At 42.9% G+C, this 18,253-nt stretch overlaps 1 protein-coding gene across 4 annotated transcripts in view; it reads left to right on the forward strand.

The window, feature by feature from the left end:
• hip1 (huntingtin interacting protein 1) overlaps positions 1-18,253 on the forward strand; it is a 40,009-nt gene that overhangs the window by 204 nt on the left and 21,552 nt on the right. Inside the window, exons 1-3 of one of the 4 annotated variants that reach the window (XM_034548740.1) lie at positions 7,463-7,756; positions 7,884-7,975; positions 17,965-18,028. In XM_034548740.1, coding sequence (XP_034404631.1) covers positions 7,958-7,975; positions 17,965-18,028 — 82 coding nt within the window. In that variant the 5' untranslated portion in view covers positions 7,463-7,756; positions 7,884-7,957. Of the gene's footprint in view, positions 1-370; positions 550-7,462; positions 7,976-17,964; positions 18,029-18,253 lie in introns of those variants that run through there. The other 3 variants (XM_034548737.1, XM_034548735.1, XM_034548736.1) reach the window with 3 other exon arrangements.

Genomic DNA, 18,253 nt, shown 5'->3' on the forward strand with positions numbered 1-18,253 from the left:
GTTAAGAGTGTTTGTAAAATACATTCCTTACAACCTTTTTAGATGAAATTCATCATGCGCCATATTGGTCTTTTAACAAGAATAATGTGAACATAATACATATTTCATTTACAGATACAAAAACGTTGCCGTCAGACTGTACGGATGCAGCACGGTAGCCAATATAGACCTTTATTTTGAAAAGCGGGAGTGCTCTCTTCCTCTAAGCCCGGTTAACTTCACACCGTGCTGTTGAGGCTGCTCCTGTCATTGACTGGGGTGGTGGACAGAGAGGCCAAATGACCCAACGGGGCGACGAGTCCAGCGCAGCATGGACTGCTGCCCGCCATAGTTAGTGCAGCGTTTATTTGTATTTCTTTTGTTATTACAGTCCAGCCGGCCCATCGGCTGAAAGTTGTGTTTTGTTGCGCTGCTGTGAAAAACACGACAATGGATCGAGTGAAGAGCTCCATGCAGCAAGTACCCAACGCTATCCCCAAAGTGATCCGACGGACTACTGGAGGGGCCAACAGCCTGGAGCTGGAGAAGGAAAACTTTGAGAGAGGGCAGGTACGTGCGTGTGAAGGGGGGGGGGGGGGGGGAGAAGGAGGGAGGGTCACATAATGATTAATAAAAAGATAGCGTTGTTTTCCAGAAAGCGTGGAATGAAGATCCTGGCTGATGTGGGAGGATAATACTCACGTCAGGATATTTGCTGTCAGCTCCTGAAATTAAACTGTGCAACTGTGAGATTGTGTCGTGACGATATATGCGCTCAGGATCCAAACCAAAACATTTTTGCCTTTTTGACAAAACCCTTCCAGTTTTGATTCTCCACTGTTCCTATTTTTCAATGATTATTACCAGATTATTGGCTGTTCCTCGTGTTGCTCCCCCTGATGTTCCTTCTGTGATCGGCAGAGATACAAATGAGTCCACTGTACAACAAAAGATCTGTTGAAATGTAGGTCAAAGACCTTTTGGATTCAGATAACTGTGCTGTTTAGCCAATCTGCAGAATAAACCAGACAAGTCGGAGCTGTGTAGAGTCACATATGGCTGTCGGTGCCTTCTGTAGGCCTCAAGGATCAGAGATGATGTTGGAGATGGAATGATCAGATTATTGAATATATGTATATATTTTCCTTTGTTTGTTATGTTTAGTTTTTTGTTATGGCCTCTGATGAATAATGAATGCAGTGTAGCTTCTGACTTTGTATGAAGTGCTGTCCCAGTGAGCATATGTATGTAGGCTGCTGTTACGCTGTGGAGCCTGCTGCTTCCTGCTGCTTCCTGCCTGGTGGTCTCCCCTCCCCTCTCCCCAGACCAGGCACAGAGGAGGGAAAGGGGGCAGAAAGTAGGTCAGATCAAGGCAGCACAAACTGCCGTCCTTGGTCGTGCTGCAACGTTCTTCTCCCGTTTCTAGCGGCCGCTGTATTTGTCAATTCTGCGTCCGGATGGTTCGCATAGAGTTTGCCCTCCCTTCCCCTCTCAGTCCCTTACGCCTCTCCCATCTGGGACATTAGCAGCATGGATTACAGGCTGAGGGAGACATGCATGGCTTTATGCATTCCCCTGCCAAGCCTGGTCACTAGGTCACTGTCATGCTCCTGAGATCACACCCTTTGGAACTGTGTCAAGGCCGAATGGTCTCCAGGATCACAACACAATACATGCACATAGTTTCTTCAGAGTTCTGATAATGTGTTGTGGCAACTGAAGTAAAAATAGATTGAATCTGAACAGAGTAGGAATTTTACCTCAATTATTTGAGAGCCTTTAAATGAAGCACATGGCTTTGCAACTCACTGCTACCGTTATGAAGCTGTTCATCAGTGGTCCAACTAAACACGTTCAGCCAGTTTGTTGTTGATGACAACGGTGCCAATTCTGTAATATGATACTGACTCACTGATGATCTTTTTTTTTTTTACCCTGTAGTAGTCTTGCTGTTTTGTTTCTTTTTATTTTCCTGTGTGGTTGATTTTTGACTGGGGGATCCACAGCCGTGGCAGGCGGCGCAGGAATCAATGAATCTGCTGTCTACTTTACAGAGGATCAGCGAGAGATAATCTCATCTGATCTGTTGTGCTCTAAAGCTGCCTAAATCTGCTGGGTGGCTGGCTTTCACCTCCTGTCTGTGTGCATATCTGTCTGTGTGTCGTCTCCTGCAGTCTCGTTTTAGCCATAAAGTACAGTGAAAGCTAAACGTTTCCATTAATAAGTCCATATTAACTGGACAGTTCCTCTGTATTGTTGTGACTGAAACAAGAAACTTTTTGAGTTGTTTGTTTCTCTCGATAATTGTGATTGTGTTAACAACAAAGTAGAATAGCTTTTTATAATCAGTTGCTATGCATGACATTTATTTAGGTAGACCATTGTCAGACGTATGATAGTACTTAGGGTGAACATTAGCCCGACTTTAATATTGTACAGTTAGAAGCCAAAGTAAAACACTGGTCCTGAGAAGTGCTCGTCTGCTCTCTGTTGAGTTGGGTAAACAGCCAGGGTGTGTTCCAAATGCTCTGTCATCTTGTCCACACTGGGTTATAAAAAGATCGAAACAGGGCAGCCGGATAGCACACAGCGCTTGTTTTTAATGACATGTTTTGCCTCATAATAGCAGCTGACTCTTAAAAATTCAGATCTTTGGTTTGTCTCGAACAGACGTAATTGAATGATTTGGTATTCTATTCTATTCTAAAGCGGTAAGAAAACCAAGTTAGTTCTCAACACTTAAACGGTAAAAGCTTTATTTAAAGGCTTCAAAATGTCAAGAGATGCCAACTCCTTCCTAGATTGCAAAACCGTCTCCAAGCTGTCAGTGGCCACGGAGGTTATTCATTTAAAAGCTGGTGTAGGTAGTAATCTCCGGACACGTATGAACCATAATTAGTGCTTTTGGAAAACTTCTGGCGTACCAGTTCCTCAACTGGGCCAGCGAGAGCCCTTGAGTGACACCACATCATATGTTACGTAATTAAACGTAACAATTAAGGCCTTTAAAATTAGACCGGCTGCCTCCTCTTTCTCCTTTACTTGTCCACGGGAGTTTTGTCCTTTTTTTATCTGTATTTGAGTACATGTAACAAATTTCCCCCTGGGGATGAATAAACTATCTATCTATCTATCTATCTATCTATCTATCTATCTATCTATCTATCTATCTATCTATCTATCGATCTATCTATCTATCTATCCATGTGAACTTGGCAGTCGGTGTGGTTGTACAACAGTGTTTCTTTCTCTTTGAACGCTCGGCTCAATGTTATGGTCCTTCTGGTCCAGTTTGCAGCCGCCTTTCTGCCCTCGAGGAAGCAGAAGCTTGACTTTTAAACCTTTTTAAGCTAACAACAGTTTATCTTTTGCTCCTAGCTAATTCTTTCAACTGTTCAGCCATTACTTTTGGCTAACTATTTTAACCCTATATTCCTTACTTTTAGCTATCTTCTTACCCGTTGTCCATAGTTCAGCTGTTGAGTTGTTCTTTTTCAACCGTTTATTCATTACTTTATCAAACTATTGAAACTGTTTTCTATTATTTTTACCAAGTAATCCCTGGAATACAAGTATCCCTTGCTTGGGGATCCCTGGGGTACAGTATGTGTGGACCTGCATTAATGGACACCCCTCGTCCCCCTGCCCTGCACCCTGTTCGGTGCAATGATAACTGTGGAATTCAGGGGAGGAGCGGGGCCCTGGCCCTCGGGCACCAGCAGGACTCAGCAGGGCGGACGTAGACAAGAATTTTTTAATCACCCCGTCTCTCTGCCTCTCTTACACTCTTACTCCTCCGTCTTTTGTCTTTCTCTTTGCCTTGTTGTTCTCCCCTCCATCGCTCATTGTCTTGAGTCTTCCTTTGGTTCTTTTTACATCCTGCAATTCAGAATGCAGGGAAGTTATGGAGGGATATCCGCATACATGTAGTAGACGCACACAGACAAGCATGCAAGCATGAAAGCGAGACCATTGAAAGCACTGAGGCAGCAGAAACAGCAGGCGATGGTTTGTGGCCTCATTGCAACGACTGGCTGTAGAATAATAGAGCTGGACATGAGTGACAGGTCAGTAAGTGGAACAAAGTGCACCGAGGAGTTCCTGGCGGCATTAACAATGGCTTTGATTTACAGATTGTTTTGGCGTTCTCGTCTGTGTTTTACAGTACAGTAAAGCGGAAAGGGGGAGAGACGGAGATGGAGTGAGGCTTTTTGTTTCACATGCAGCAAAGGTCAAAAGTCAGTCTGAAACCTACATCATCGGTGTAAGCACGTGGTATGCAAATTAGCCTGCTTCAACATGAGTGGCCTCATTTTAAATGGGCATCAAATGCAATACAGTCCTCAGCCTTGCGACTGTATTTACATTATTCAGGCTGGATGATATGGTGGACATCAATGTTACTACACTAATGTTTATATTTTCTGATGGCAAAACACTATATAATCACATATAAAGTAATCAAATTGATTCTCAATGCAATGAGCTGTCTTACTGTTCTTACAACAGATGCACTTTAATTAATAAATAAATAAAACTTAAGATAAAGTTTTTGATTATTTGCTCAGAAACATGAATTTGCATAACATTGGTTTCCAGAGGGATTACCATCATATGATTATAATTGCACTAAAAGTTGATAAACAATAATATTAAATTATTGACTCACTCGTCAAAATGAAAGGGAATGTTTATTAACACCTAAAATGAGCACACAGAACGTGAGCAGTTAATTGTCTGAAGATCTCTGAGCCCAAATATCATCTGCAAACTTGCTTTTATGCTGCAGACTGATTTGGGAATCCAATAGCATGTACATGGTGAAAACATCTGTTCATGCTTTGAACTAAATGTTGGGTCAGCTTTGTATTGGGGTTTTGCATTTGGAGTCGAAAACTACACATAAATAAACTCAGTCAGTCTTGAGTGAGGGGAAGAGAGACGTGAGAGGACTTTAACCTCCGGCTCAGGTTTCAGCACATTTGCTCAGCACAGACCATGTTGTGGTTCAAAGTACATTATTGTGAATCCCTTTTATGACTGCAACATTTTAAATTCTACCTCGAGATAGAAAAAGTTAGGATGGTGTCAGCTGCAAGTCACATATCCTGCACGACATATGTTATTCCACAGTTGGGGATCTGCAGATTCTTTAACATTAAGACACATATCCTATATTAAGTTTTGACAGACTTAGAGTAGGACTAAAAGTCTCTGTTGCTTTTAAATAAAACCATCACATGAAATGGCATTGAGAGCTTGTGATGTCCAGTTATTTAATGTAACTTAAGCTATTTAATTTAACTTATTTAAGTTGTGTAATTGTGGTGGTCTCCAGCACTAAATGGGTGGGATTGGAAGTCAGATAAAACCTTAATTTTTACTCCTTCCCCTTTTTGTAACGTTTGAATGAAAAGGTGGTGATAAGGAGATGATTTTGTGAACTTTTATGAATATAAAGGAGAAGGGGCTTTGGGGGGCTGAGTGAGTGAGAAGCCAGGCAGAGACCGAGTGGGACTGCTGTATGTGAGAAATGCTCTGTGAGGCCGCCCTCATAACGACGGGCCCACGCCGTACCAGGAAGTGAAGAGACTCGCTGGAAAAGAGCCGGCATTGTCTGGAGTCAGACTGTTTATGTTGAGTGGACCGGAGGTGTAATGTGCAGCCCCGATGGTATAATGAGTAGCATATTGATTATCGTGGCTGGCCTATTCTCGGCCGATCAGCTGATGTGCTGTGGTTGTATAGCGAATAATTTTTAGAACAGTGGCCTGGATTTAAAAATGGAGCTTGTGGGCATATTGTTTCTGGTGAGATCTACAGGACAAAAGGGACATTATGGGTCTGATTGGATATTTCATACTAACACTTAAAACTCCCGAAATGTTAACACATGACGATGTATTTGGATACTTGCTACTGTAACAATTCTCATAACTTCTGTCAATTGTACATCAGTGTCGTTCTAATTGATTGAAACATACACTCTGGCCACTTAGTTAGGTACATATAATCTAAAACAGTCCAGTACAGCAGCGTTATCACATATTCTACCTTTACAAAGCTTGTAATTGGTCAGTTTTTGTAAAAGTGGTCTGAGAGGTATTAATGTAGCTATATTTGTATTACTGAGTTTGTAATTAGTGTTGGTGAACTACTATATGTTTTTAACATTTTGTAATTAATACAAAATGAATGCAGTACATAGCATGTATTATAGCAACCCTGAGCTCTTGTGAGCGTTTGTCCAAGTTCCAGTCCACTTCCTGTCATTTTGCAAACAAAATCTAGGAAATGTCCCTGATGATATTAAGCATATAAACTTAAACTGTATTTTATTGTCATATTACATATATATGAAATTTGTCCTCTGCATTTAACCCATCCTTAATTATTAAGGATGGGTGGGCTGCTGTGAAAGCACCCGGGGGTTCAGTGGGGGTTCAGTGTCTTGCTCAAGGACACATCGACATGCAACTAATGGGGGGAGCGGGGATCGAACCGGGTACCTTCTGGTTATGGGACGACCACCTCATCCCCATGAGCTACAGCCGCCCCACTATTTATGTATTAGTTATGTATTACTATTATGAATATGATCAAATTACAACAAAAGTAGAACACAAGTTATTTTATTTTAAAATTCACTTCTGGTTATGGGACGACCACCTCATCCCCATGAGCTACAGCCGCCCCACTATTTATGTATTAGTTATGTATTACTATTATGAATATGATCAAATTACAACAAAAGTAGAACACAAGTTATTTTATTTTAAAATTCAGTTCAACCGTTTTCTTAAAAGAATAACATCAACAATAGTTTAATGTGTCATAAGTCATGCCTGTGAACCAGCTTGCACAATACCAGGACCAGCAAAACTGCTATTTTAATTTACTATTAATTCATATATTTTGTTATTTACTCCTGTGATTTTCCTTGATGTCAGAATGTCTTCTGAGATGGACGCTTATCATTAAAACATGTACTAGACGCACCAGGCTCGCATCAAACACAAGCTCAACTCTGCATTGACAACAGGTTGACGTCTCGGAGGAACCAGATGGGGGCATCAGCTACCAAGAATTGTTCTCCTGGTGGAAGTTGAGGCCCGGTTCCTCCCCCCACTTTCACCTATGAAACTTATTTCAAGGCATCATGTGTTTTCCATAAATATCATTGCACACACACACGCATGAAAACAAGACCAAAAACTAATTCAATTCTGAAACGGGGCCAATGGCTCAAAAAAAACTATAGTTTTGCAAAAGTATAGTTTTTTGAGCAATGAGTTTGTTTCTTTTTTTCTTTTCTTTTTGGTTCAGGTGAACCAATCAAAAATATAAAATAATTAGTGATTTACCACCTCGTAATAAAAGGAGCTCCTGCAGCTGTTTTTTTTCTTCTCATTTCCTGGAGAGCACCTCCCCTCTTACAGGACCCCCCTCGGTCCCCGGACCCAAGATTGGGCACCACCATGTATAAGCCATCCCTCTCTGCAGGCTCCATGCTACTATTGTCTAACAGGAGAGCGGGCTATTCCCAAAGTAAAGGTAGCCCACTATCCGGACTTCGCCGCCGTGTGGGCGGGTGCATACAAGCAGGGTAGGTGTGCGCGTGGAGCCCAAATGAGCGGCATTATCAGCGCTAGTCCTCTTGTGTTTCACCCGCAGACGGCTTCGGCTTCTCGGCGGTCGGATGCTGGAAGTCGTCGCCGATAAGGGAGCACGTAGGGCTCGCAGAGAAGAAACATAAGGAGACGGCACGCGGAAGGAAGTAAGGAAGCAAGGATAAGGGAGCATTTTAATACCAAATCGGGACACACGTGGAGCTAACGGCCCACTCCACCTCCCCCTTCTCCTCCTCCCTGCATCTGTTGCCTCCGTCGCTTTCCCGTTACTAGTTACTCCGCGTGAGGATACGGCGGGTCTCCTCTGCCGCTCCAGGGATCCTCGCTCCCCGTTCCGAGAGACGACCATGGATCTCAGTAAAATCGTAAGTGCTGAAGAATTGATTTAGTTTAGCTTTTAAGGACGAAAAAAAAGGACAACGGCAACACATACGAACGAGACATGGCATGTTTTTTATGAGGTGTAGGTGCTGTCCAGAAAGTTATGTTGCACACACACACACACACACACACACACACACACACACACACACACACACACACACACACACACACACACACACACGGGCTGTTTGCGTGATTACATGCGCGTTAAGCTCGGTACAAGCAGGGGCTTGCAGCCTCATGTGGTCGTGGGAAGTTTGAGTTGTGTTGTGGGGAGAAGAAGGCATTGAAGGTCTGAGCAGCGATCTGGGAAACCGGGTCCTTGAAGGAGGTCCACAGGGTCCCTGCTAAGTGGAAGAGCTGTTTGAGTCCACTCACGTTCTGGGGAAGGAACATGTTGATCTGCACTTGCACTGTACAAAGACTGATAAAAAAAGGCTGATAAAAGAACAGCAGCCTCTGCTGTGTCTTGTGTTGTGGACGGGGCATTAACACATGATCGTTTACAGCTTTAACTTGAGTCTATTTTGGGGTCCCAAGACATGAACATGTCTGAGATGTGCTCCTCTGTTGCCCAGAGCCCTCTGCTTTTCACATGGCTCAGTCTCCAGCTGCAGGTTAGTGGAGGAAAAGCTGTGCAAAGCACAGCTTAAATGTGCCATGAATGTCAATTATGGGTTGTATTGATGTCGGTTGGAAACAAACCTTGAAGACAGAGTGTGTCTTTGTGTAACTATCGGCGTGGCCTGTTACTCAAATGAAAGAGACGGTATGAATGCAAAGTCAAGCAAGATGGTAAATTGTGTTAATCACAAGCAGGACCGTATAAACAATAGTTCAGTGAGTGAAAGCAACTCAAATCGCGTCTCCATATATATATATAATTTGTTTGTGCTGTGAATGATGTGATGGAGGCTAACAGGCAGGCTACAGTGTCCATAGTGTACTGGAGCAGGTGCACATAAGCCCAAGCAACAAGACTGGCCTTTCACTGCCAACATGGATGGATGGGTGTACTTGTAGCCCTTGTATAGTAGGTGTGGGGGAGGGTGGGCGATAAAAGCACACCAAGACTTGTCTTTCCAATGATCCTCAGCTCTGAGAGACTCTGAGGAGTTTATATTGAAGGAAATATGCTGAGAAACGCTAAAAAAATAAATGGTTAACATTCGTACTAGAAAACGTATGAAGAGGTACAGAATCCAGTTTGTTTCTTTTGATAACTGGAACAGAAAAATCACTCTGATCACTGAAATAAATCCCAGCTGCCCACATGAAGTCAGTCGAGCCCCACAGCGCAGACACGGCGTAGGTGTAGTGGTGGAAAATCTCCATTCAGTTGCACTTTACAGGTTATTTGAGACAAACCTATTGCTGTTGGGAAACTGTTCATTATTGTGCAGGAACTCCTCAAGGCTGTTCTCCTCGGTTGCTGCCGTTATTTTTTGGGCGGTTTGGCATGGAGTGAACACGGTGGTATGAAAACAATGTCCAGAGAGAGGATTGGCCGGCTAGCAGACTACAGTCCCACATGTGAGACAAATACTTGCTGGATTTAAGAGTTTTGAGGAACTTGATTGCATGAAAAGAAAATGTTTAGAGTTGCAGGGTGTTGAAATTTCAACAGATTTCAGATAAATGGTAGTTTCAATGACTGCAGATACTTTTATCTAATAGGGCCCACTGAAGGTATACTCACACATTAATGTCTAACAAAATAACGGTCCCGATTTCTTACGAAACAACTTTTTCCACGTGTCATCATCTCTGAAACGTCAAAAGACAAGAGAGAAGCAACAATCAACAGAAGAGTTTTAGAAACATGCAGATACTTTCAATTCAATATTAGCTTAACTCATGAAGAATTGGTTCATAACTAGAGCTGAAATGATAAGTCAGTTGACAGAAAATTAATGGGCAATACTTTTGAGTGTTGTTTGATCATTTTAATCATGTTTAAGAAAATGCAAATATGAATGACTAGAAGAAAATATGATGGGCATTTTCTGACATTTTATTGACCATTAATCAATCAATAAAAAAACAGACGATGCCTCAGATAGCTGTTAGCTGCAGCTCCACATGCAACCAGTAAACAGAAAATGTGTATTATGGGTAAATGCACTGACTCATTTGTAATCAACAAATGTATGATCCACGATATCAGACGTCATTATTATTATTTTGATGGTGATAAATTGAGCCTACATTTCAAACACATGTATGTACAGAGGAGCCAACTGTTCGTATACGATAACTTCAGCAAAGCCTCTAACGGTACACATCAAAAGTTTACTTGAACAAATGTAACAAATTGAGTTGCTAGAAGAAGAAACAACTGTTTTACTGTTGTGGGACGGTTTAACTGGTGTCAGATCACAACATAAGCCGTCATCATCAAGTCCTTCAGGAAAACGTACCCACACATGTACAGACAAACTCTGTGATGTTCACGCGTGCTCAGTGAAATGAGCAAGTGGGCTGAGGAGCCTCGCTGAGCCGCACAGATGTTCCCTTTTATAATGTGTCGTCATGACATCACTGGTCCTGCAGGAAGTTGCACTTTAGAGCTGAGGCTCCTTCACACGAGGCTGCAGAAAGCCATCCTGTTGGGAGAGGCTCATAAACCTGCCATGGGGGTGTTTAATTATGCCGCAGCCCGGCCTTCAGCATGTGGTGAGTGTCTTTAACCAGCTGCGGCCCTCCACCTCTGCCCTCGGTAACAGAAGCCCTGTGCTCTGAGGTCACATATTGCAAATATCCTGAAGCTCTATGTTTCATGCTTTTTAATAGGCTCTTTAGAGACGGCGTCATCCCACTGGGCATATCTGCATCTCCAAATGCCCTGTTATTATTGGGATGGAGGATGCTCTGTGCATTCTGTGGAAAGCCAACTCTTGAGAGTCATTTCAGCCTGTCAGCCTCCATGATTGTGATAAGACTGGTAGATGCTGTGGCAACAAAGATGGGCAGTTTCTTCATCCCTTATGAGTAGAATTATGCATTGCAATGCAGATCTGTTCGCTGGCAGCATGACCTCTTGAGTTTTGTAATGTTCCTTCTCACAGCTGGGTCTTTCCCTGCGTGCATTCATGTACACAGGAAAAATAGCCACTTTTCCCCTTCCCTCAGTGCCATCCAGGCTCCTTTTCAAGAGGTGTGGAGTGACTGTTGTATGAGAGCGGATGTTCATGTCAGATGCAACACGTAAAATGGTCCTTAAACAAGCAACACAGAAGGTTCTGTTCAGTGGACTGACCTTTGGACTCGGGTTGAGTTACTTTTGGAAAAATGTTTGGGCCCAAAACTCTTTTCCAGTTATTATCTGATTTTATTTTTATTGCGTTTGTCAAAAGTGCCATTTAATGGTGTGGAAGGATGTGTGCTGTGTGAAACACACTGGGCTGAGTACACAAGAAATACTGACATTAAAGGCCAAATTGGTCATTTGTGAACATGTAAATTAATTAGAGACTAATTGGTGAATATACTGGAGCATTTAGCAGCCAAAGAGACATATATTTTCCTCAGGAGATGGTAGACACCAAAAACAGAGTTAAAAGGAAAGTGACTAGGGGAGCTGTATTCGTCAAGTGGCGAGAATCATTACTCCAAATGAATATGGGGTCAGATCAGTCTCAATAATTGCAAATGCACACAGAGAGACTTAAAAATGCAAACACAAGTTTTATAAATGCGCACAGAACAATATGTCATTCAGACGTCGTCGGTGAAAGTCACTGAGCTGTGATGATATATATATATATATATATATATATATATATATATATATATATATATATGATATGAACCCAAACACAAGGGCGTTAGATGTTCCGACGTTTATGGGATGTCCACAACAAGTATAAAGCAGAAATAGTGAATGACGGAAGTTATAACTGTTTCCACGGAGTAAAGCCACGAAGATAAGACACGCCCCCTCTAAGGCGCAAATAAAGCGAATGACGCTCATGTGATTGGTTGAAAATGAGGGCGACATCTGATTGGCTACAGCTAGGTCTATGTTGAAAAAACGCATTTGCGGATCTAGCCAGGGGAGTCTCATAAATCCGTACACACGTGAAGAATCCACAAACAAATGCAGTGCGATTGACAAATAAATAAACACAGACACATCGTTCTGCGTGCATTTGTGAGTCTAATTTATTTGTAAATCTTTGTGTTTGCATTTGTACATCTCTCTGTGTGCATTTGTAAATCGAACATATTTGTAAATTGTTCTGTGCGCATTTGTAAATCTTGTGTTTGCATTTGTAAGTCTCTCTGTGTGCATTTGCAATTATTGAGACTGATCTGACCCCATAAATGAATGCTTATGTTGCTCCATATACAGCTGTATATGTGCTACATTCACTTAAATGCAAACAGCAATAACTATTTTAGTCATGTCTGGTAGCCACAGCTATGAATATAAAGTTGCCATGAGTGGTTTTCCTTGAAAGACACCTGGTAGTCTGGCAGGAAATGTGAGAGGTAGAGGGAATGAAGTGTTCGGCCCGACGGAACTGTCTCACGCGCTGTCTGGGTTGACTGAGCAAGGTTTGTAGCTGGAGGCGGGTGGAGCTATGGGCATTTTTCAGCAGGCAGGAAATGGGCAGTGCAGGGTGTGCCAAGACAGGAAGCCTGACTGAGCGCCTGTACCCCTCCTCCACCACCACTACCTCCACCCCCAGCTACAATGACCATGCCTCCTCCGCCGTACCTCAGCATAACACTGCTGCCGGGTTTACAGACAGCCGTGCATGTTTTCCTCTTTTCATTCTTCCCTCCATCCCCTCGGTGTATACCCGTCCCCCTGTACAGTACATCTACTGGACCAGTCTCAGTTGCCATCTAAATTTACACTAAAAGCACAAGAAAAAGAGTGTGAAAAGCTCACTGTTGCATGGAAAAGTGGAAATTGAATTATTTATTAACAGATGGAGACAGTCAGTTTCCACTGTGAAGAACACTGAAGAGAAATTGCACTTCCTTCCCTCCGGTTGGTTTTCAAAGATAATAAGTCATTTTGATAAGTAAGCACATATTGAGGATGGAAGACTGAACACTTAAGTCCAATGCAAGTATTTTCTTTTAAATTGCGGCCTCTATGTCTTCATTAGGGCAAGTGCTTGACAAGAGAGACTGGCAGGGCTTGTAAGAGCACTGAATAAACTTCCTGTTGGTTTCAATTTAGAGGGAGATGAATAGGTTTACTGATTAGTTTGAGGGTTGTAGGAACTGCACTTGATGTCCATTTATCTTCAATGTTTGGGCATTTTCTGTGCATCCCTGTGCTTTTTCCTCTGACAAGTACCCGTGGGAAATACAGTTCACATGTTTAGTTCCCACGGTCTAAATAACGGCTGCAACTAACTAACTTTGTTTTGAGTTCTCCTTTTGGGCAGTGTGGGTTCAAACCTGAGCTAGAACAAAATGTCCATCACCATTTGTTGGAGCCCAAGTTGATATACTACACTATAATCATAGTACTGTAAATCTGATTAATCCCTCCGCTCCCATACTAAACCATCCGGGTCGCACAAGGACACCACAAGCACCTCCTCGGCCATGAGAGTTTACATCCACGAAAAAACAAGTGTTTCTGAATTTACTCTGCTCCCTTTCATTTGGCCCTGCACAGGTCTTCCAGTCATTTTTCTCATGATGGAACGCTACTCGCTGCGGTTCGTCTCATCAATAACGCTGACATGAGCTGTGCCACAACCGAGACGAAAATAACCAGGAACGCTATTTCTTTCTCAGCATCGGGGGCGAGCACGAAACAATGACATCTCTCCGGGACTAACGTGGAAATTGAATTGCCGAGGCATCAATCGCATGCTCTCGTGAATCGGTCAGAGTAGTCAGGTTGGGGAATTGAGTCAATGAGAGAGGCGGTTTCTTTTAGCAGGCAGAAGATGCTTCTGCTCTCTGGGCTCTGTGCACTGACCCTGCAGCGGACACAGCCAGGCTACCATCAGCATATCAATGCCCTGCTCTCTACAGAAGGGCCGGTTGGGGCTTGCCAGGCTTAACTTGACATGCCTTTAACACTTTGTTCAAAAGCCTTGGAGAGAAAAAAAGATGTTTCTGTCGATGCAAAAAATAGTTTTACGTTTGTTTGGTGGTATTATCACTGATGGATATAGTGTTGAACATCAGCGGCGGATGAAAGGAAGGCCCGAGCATGAAAGATCAGGAGGAAAGAAGTTCAGGTTTCTGACCGCATTAACCAATTTAAGGTGGACTGATCTTTGGGCTGATCTTCGCTCCTCATCCTCATAATCACCTGCTTCTCATCTCCTGATTTAATTTCTCCTCGTGGCGCTCTGTCAGCCGGTCTGCGTGGCCGCCCGGCAAGGAGCCGATAGGTCGTCGATGCCAGCAGCCAATGCCAGGAGTCCCAGGCAGCTGGCAATCTCATGCAAGCCAAACACAAAGTACAAAGTCTCACTGTGGGCTAATTGGGTCATCCTCATGTGGGAACCAGTTGCACTGCGAGTTTCTCAATCATCCCCTGAGTATTTAGAAGTAAGTGAGAGGAATTGCATCAATATAAAGCAACAGCAGATTGACCTTTTTTGTACTGATGACAACACAAGATAACAGTGACGGGAAAGGGCACAAAAGTAATTTCCCTCGATGGTAATGCAAAGCATATGTGGTCAGAATGTAAACAGAATATTTTGGCTGCGCTATACACTGAATTAGATTATTCGAAAGCAACCCTCTTGATAGAGTCGGTGTTGGGGCGGTAGAAACAAAGCTAGTATTTCGCAATAATTTTACCACTACTATCCTCGTGTTTTATTAAAAGTGAGACTGAAACTTAACTATCAGGAACCAGCTCAGAAAATGTTATCAAAGTCTTTAAATCAGTTCAATTGAATTCAATGAATGAATACTTTAATGTTGAGGTTTGCGAACACAAAACAAATCCATTCACACTCAAAAATATGATAAACAATGTCCATGAGCAAAAAAAAAAAGCGCATTACATCCAGCACTGAAAAGTGCATTTATCGATCTATACATCCAGGAAGCAGAGTCGGGCTCTTATACCACAACTATTCCCAATAAAACCAAACTAAACCTTTTGTGCTTTTATACACAAGCAATCTGAAATGCTGCTCCGACTGCATTGATTTAGAGTTGTCATAAAGGACATGTGTGGTGTGATTGATAGTAGTATATACCTATTGTTATGTTCAGTATTAAGCTGTGCAAGAGATCACTGGAATCAGAGCTGCAGTTAACATCCGTGTAAATTCTGCTCATATAGTGCAACGCTGTTGTTTCATGTGTTCTTACCAGCTACGAAGATGAGATAAGAAAGTAAGTGTGAGTTTGTGATTCCTGTTGATTAACCCATTAGTTTTGTTTATTTATAAACAGGAAGTGTAACCTCTGACAAAGCAGATGTTTAAATTTAACTCTGTGACCTTTCCCTGGTGGTCTCGATCAGAGGAAACAGACCGTAGATTTGACCGCAGTATTATTTCTGCTCTAGTATGCACAGCCTGGACAGGACGGTGTAAGCCCTGCTGTGTTTGACCTTTACAGTGCGCACACACACACACACACACACACACACACACACACACACACACACACACACAGCCAGAGTCATAGCTCAGTGTTATGTGCTGATGCAGTAAGACAGGTGTAGCTCCGTCGTTCATGCTTAATCAACATTGTGCATGTTTGAGGACAGAAGTGGAAGCGTGGTCAGTTGTCATGTTTGCATCTCACACACACACACTCACACACACACACTGCGGTATCTCCTCGTCACCAGAGGGATTACGAGCAGAGCGCAGACGGGTGTGGATAATGTTGAAACAGGAGCCCGCGGGTCTCTGCATTCCTCCTCCTGCCCTTGCTTTGTTTTTGTGAACCGCTCCTGTGACCTGAGAGTAAATTAGATTTCTGGGGACGCAAAACTTGTGTTTGACAACTTGCTGGTGATAAACATTTAGATGTGTCGTCCCCCCCCCCCCCCCCCCCCCCCCCCCCTCCTTCAATGATTCATCAGGGTGGACGTCCAGTCCTGACAGCTCACACTGGAAGAGGAGGAGCAGATTTGGGGGGAAATCTGTGGGAAGTGAGATTATGAAACTGGCCTCACGTCCTCTGCTGACCCCAGACAATCACGGTCAATAACTACAGTGCAAACTGTAGTGACAACATGCATGTTTGGCTTTATTTGTTATATCATTTCAGCATTTTTAAGATGTATAGTTTTCTTGGTTTGATTTTCCTCTTCTGTGCAACTTGATACTCAGCCAGATGTCGCTCCAGAACACCTTGTTTTGAAAAGCATATGAAACGACTTAAACTCTTCAACAATGTGGGCCTGGAATTTATGGCAAGAACATTTTCCATATTTATTTCATCATAAAGCTTTCCTGTTTGGCTGACTAACATAACGGTGATGGGACGTAAAGAAAAGAAAACGGTAATAAGTTTGTAATTTTTAGCCGTGCTAGCAGCACGTCAGTCGATCAGCTCTCCACTTTGATCCAGATTGAAATATCTCAACAACTTTATGGATCAATTGCCATGACATTTTGTAATTTTGTTCATGGTCCCCAGAATGAATCCTTGTGACCTTAACTCGGTTACCTACGTGACGTTGACAGTTGTGGTTTTTTCGAGAAAGGCCTGGACAACTATTGGATGGATTGCTATTTAAATGTGAAGAATCTTCTTGGGGGAGCGCTAGTGCATGTGTGAGAAGAAAGATTTCTGAAGCCTTTGAAGGCTTCAGATGGAGTTGTGCAAAATCTGATGAATTGCCTCAAGTGATGACACTTGTTGGGGCTGAAGAATACAAGTTTGAAAATGGGAAAACTCTGGAGCTGTGGTGTTAGAAAGAAGTGAACTCCCCGTCCCCAGACCTCTGTTGGCCGCTCCTCATCACTATTTGAGGCTAGCAGCTCGAGTCCACATTGGCACGAGCATGACACTCGTGAATCACCAAGCAAACTATCGGCCGTTGAGTTGCATTATGGGTTATGTAGGCACCAGAGGTAATGTGTGCAACTGTCCATTTTTGACTGTCCACGATGCTCAATAGGTGACTTAAATAGTTAAACATGGAAAACATATCGGCATGTTGGCACAGAGCTGCTAGCGTCGCTCTTTAAGTCTTGTTTGATGATAAGCCATTTTGTTCTATCAAATGAATAAACTTCACCAACGATTGAAAAGGCTATCGCTGGTGGGACTCACTGTCAACACTACCAACCGCTCACGCGACCATCGAAACTACTGGCACCACCACAACTTTGCAAATGACTGCAGTCTAACAGTGCATGTGAATCCTGAATCCTGTATAGCTCTAGAGTTTCTGTAAAACGAGTTGGATGATACTTTAATTTGAGCTGGAGTTGGAGGGGGTTCATTTTTTTTTAGCTTTGCCAACATTCCTTATAAGATTTCATAGCACAGACAGATATTCCACTGATGTACTCACGAGTAACTGTCGGTGCTGTCTCAGATAATATATACCAGACGGTTTACATTCTTTTCTTTCTTTCTTTTTACGAGTTAAGGAAGTGTTCATTTTGAGAGCTTCAGATAAATCACACTTAACATGCCCTGTCACTTCGCTCTAATTTAAGGAAGTGACTGTTGTGCAGGTGGGACACGTAAAGAGATATGTGATGGTGTCACTTGATGAGACAGATGTTTGCCTCTGGAGAGCTCCTCAAAAGCAGAGAGGAGCTTGGGCCTCAGCTGCTGCCTTGAATACTAACGCTGGAGGAAATAGGTCAATCAACGTTGTCGGTTTCAGTTCCCCAGGTGGTTAGAAAAGGAACGAGGCAGCTTTCATAAAGGTGGAACTTTTAAAATGAAACGCCTTTTTCTTCTTTTTTTTTCCTGTAAAGTGTATGAAAAAAGCTTTATGTTCTCCATTTCTCTCCACTGTTCCCCTCTGCTCTCCCTCTCCTCCTCTTCTCAGGCTGTCAGCATCAATAAGGCTATCAACACACAGGAGGTTGCTGTCAAAGAGAAGCATGCCAGGAATATCCTCATATTGTGTGTGTGTGTGTGTGTGTGTGCGTGTGTGTGGAGCTGTTCCTCCGAGGCAGCAGGGTTATGTTAGTGCAAGATCAAAACAACAAACTTGGTGTAACCCCATCATCTACACGAGGCTCTGCCGCACAGCTAATTTAGTCTAAAATGTAAAGCTGCAGAGTCCCAGGGAGAGGAAGAACTAAATCCAATATATCTAGGGCTCATTATTTTGG

The sequence above is a fragment of the Cyclopterus lumpus genome, chromosome 13 (assembly GCF_009769545.1).
Source record: "Cyclopterus lumpus isolate fCycLum1 chromosome 13, fCycLum1.pri, whole genome shotgun sequence".
Lineage (NCBI taxonomy): Eukaryota > Metazoa > Chordata > Actinopteri > Perciformes > Cyclopteridae > Cyclopterus > Cyclopterus lumpus.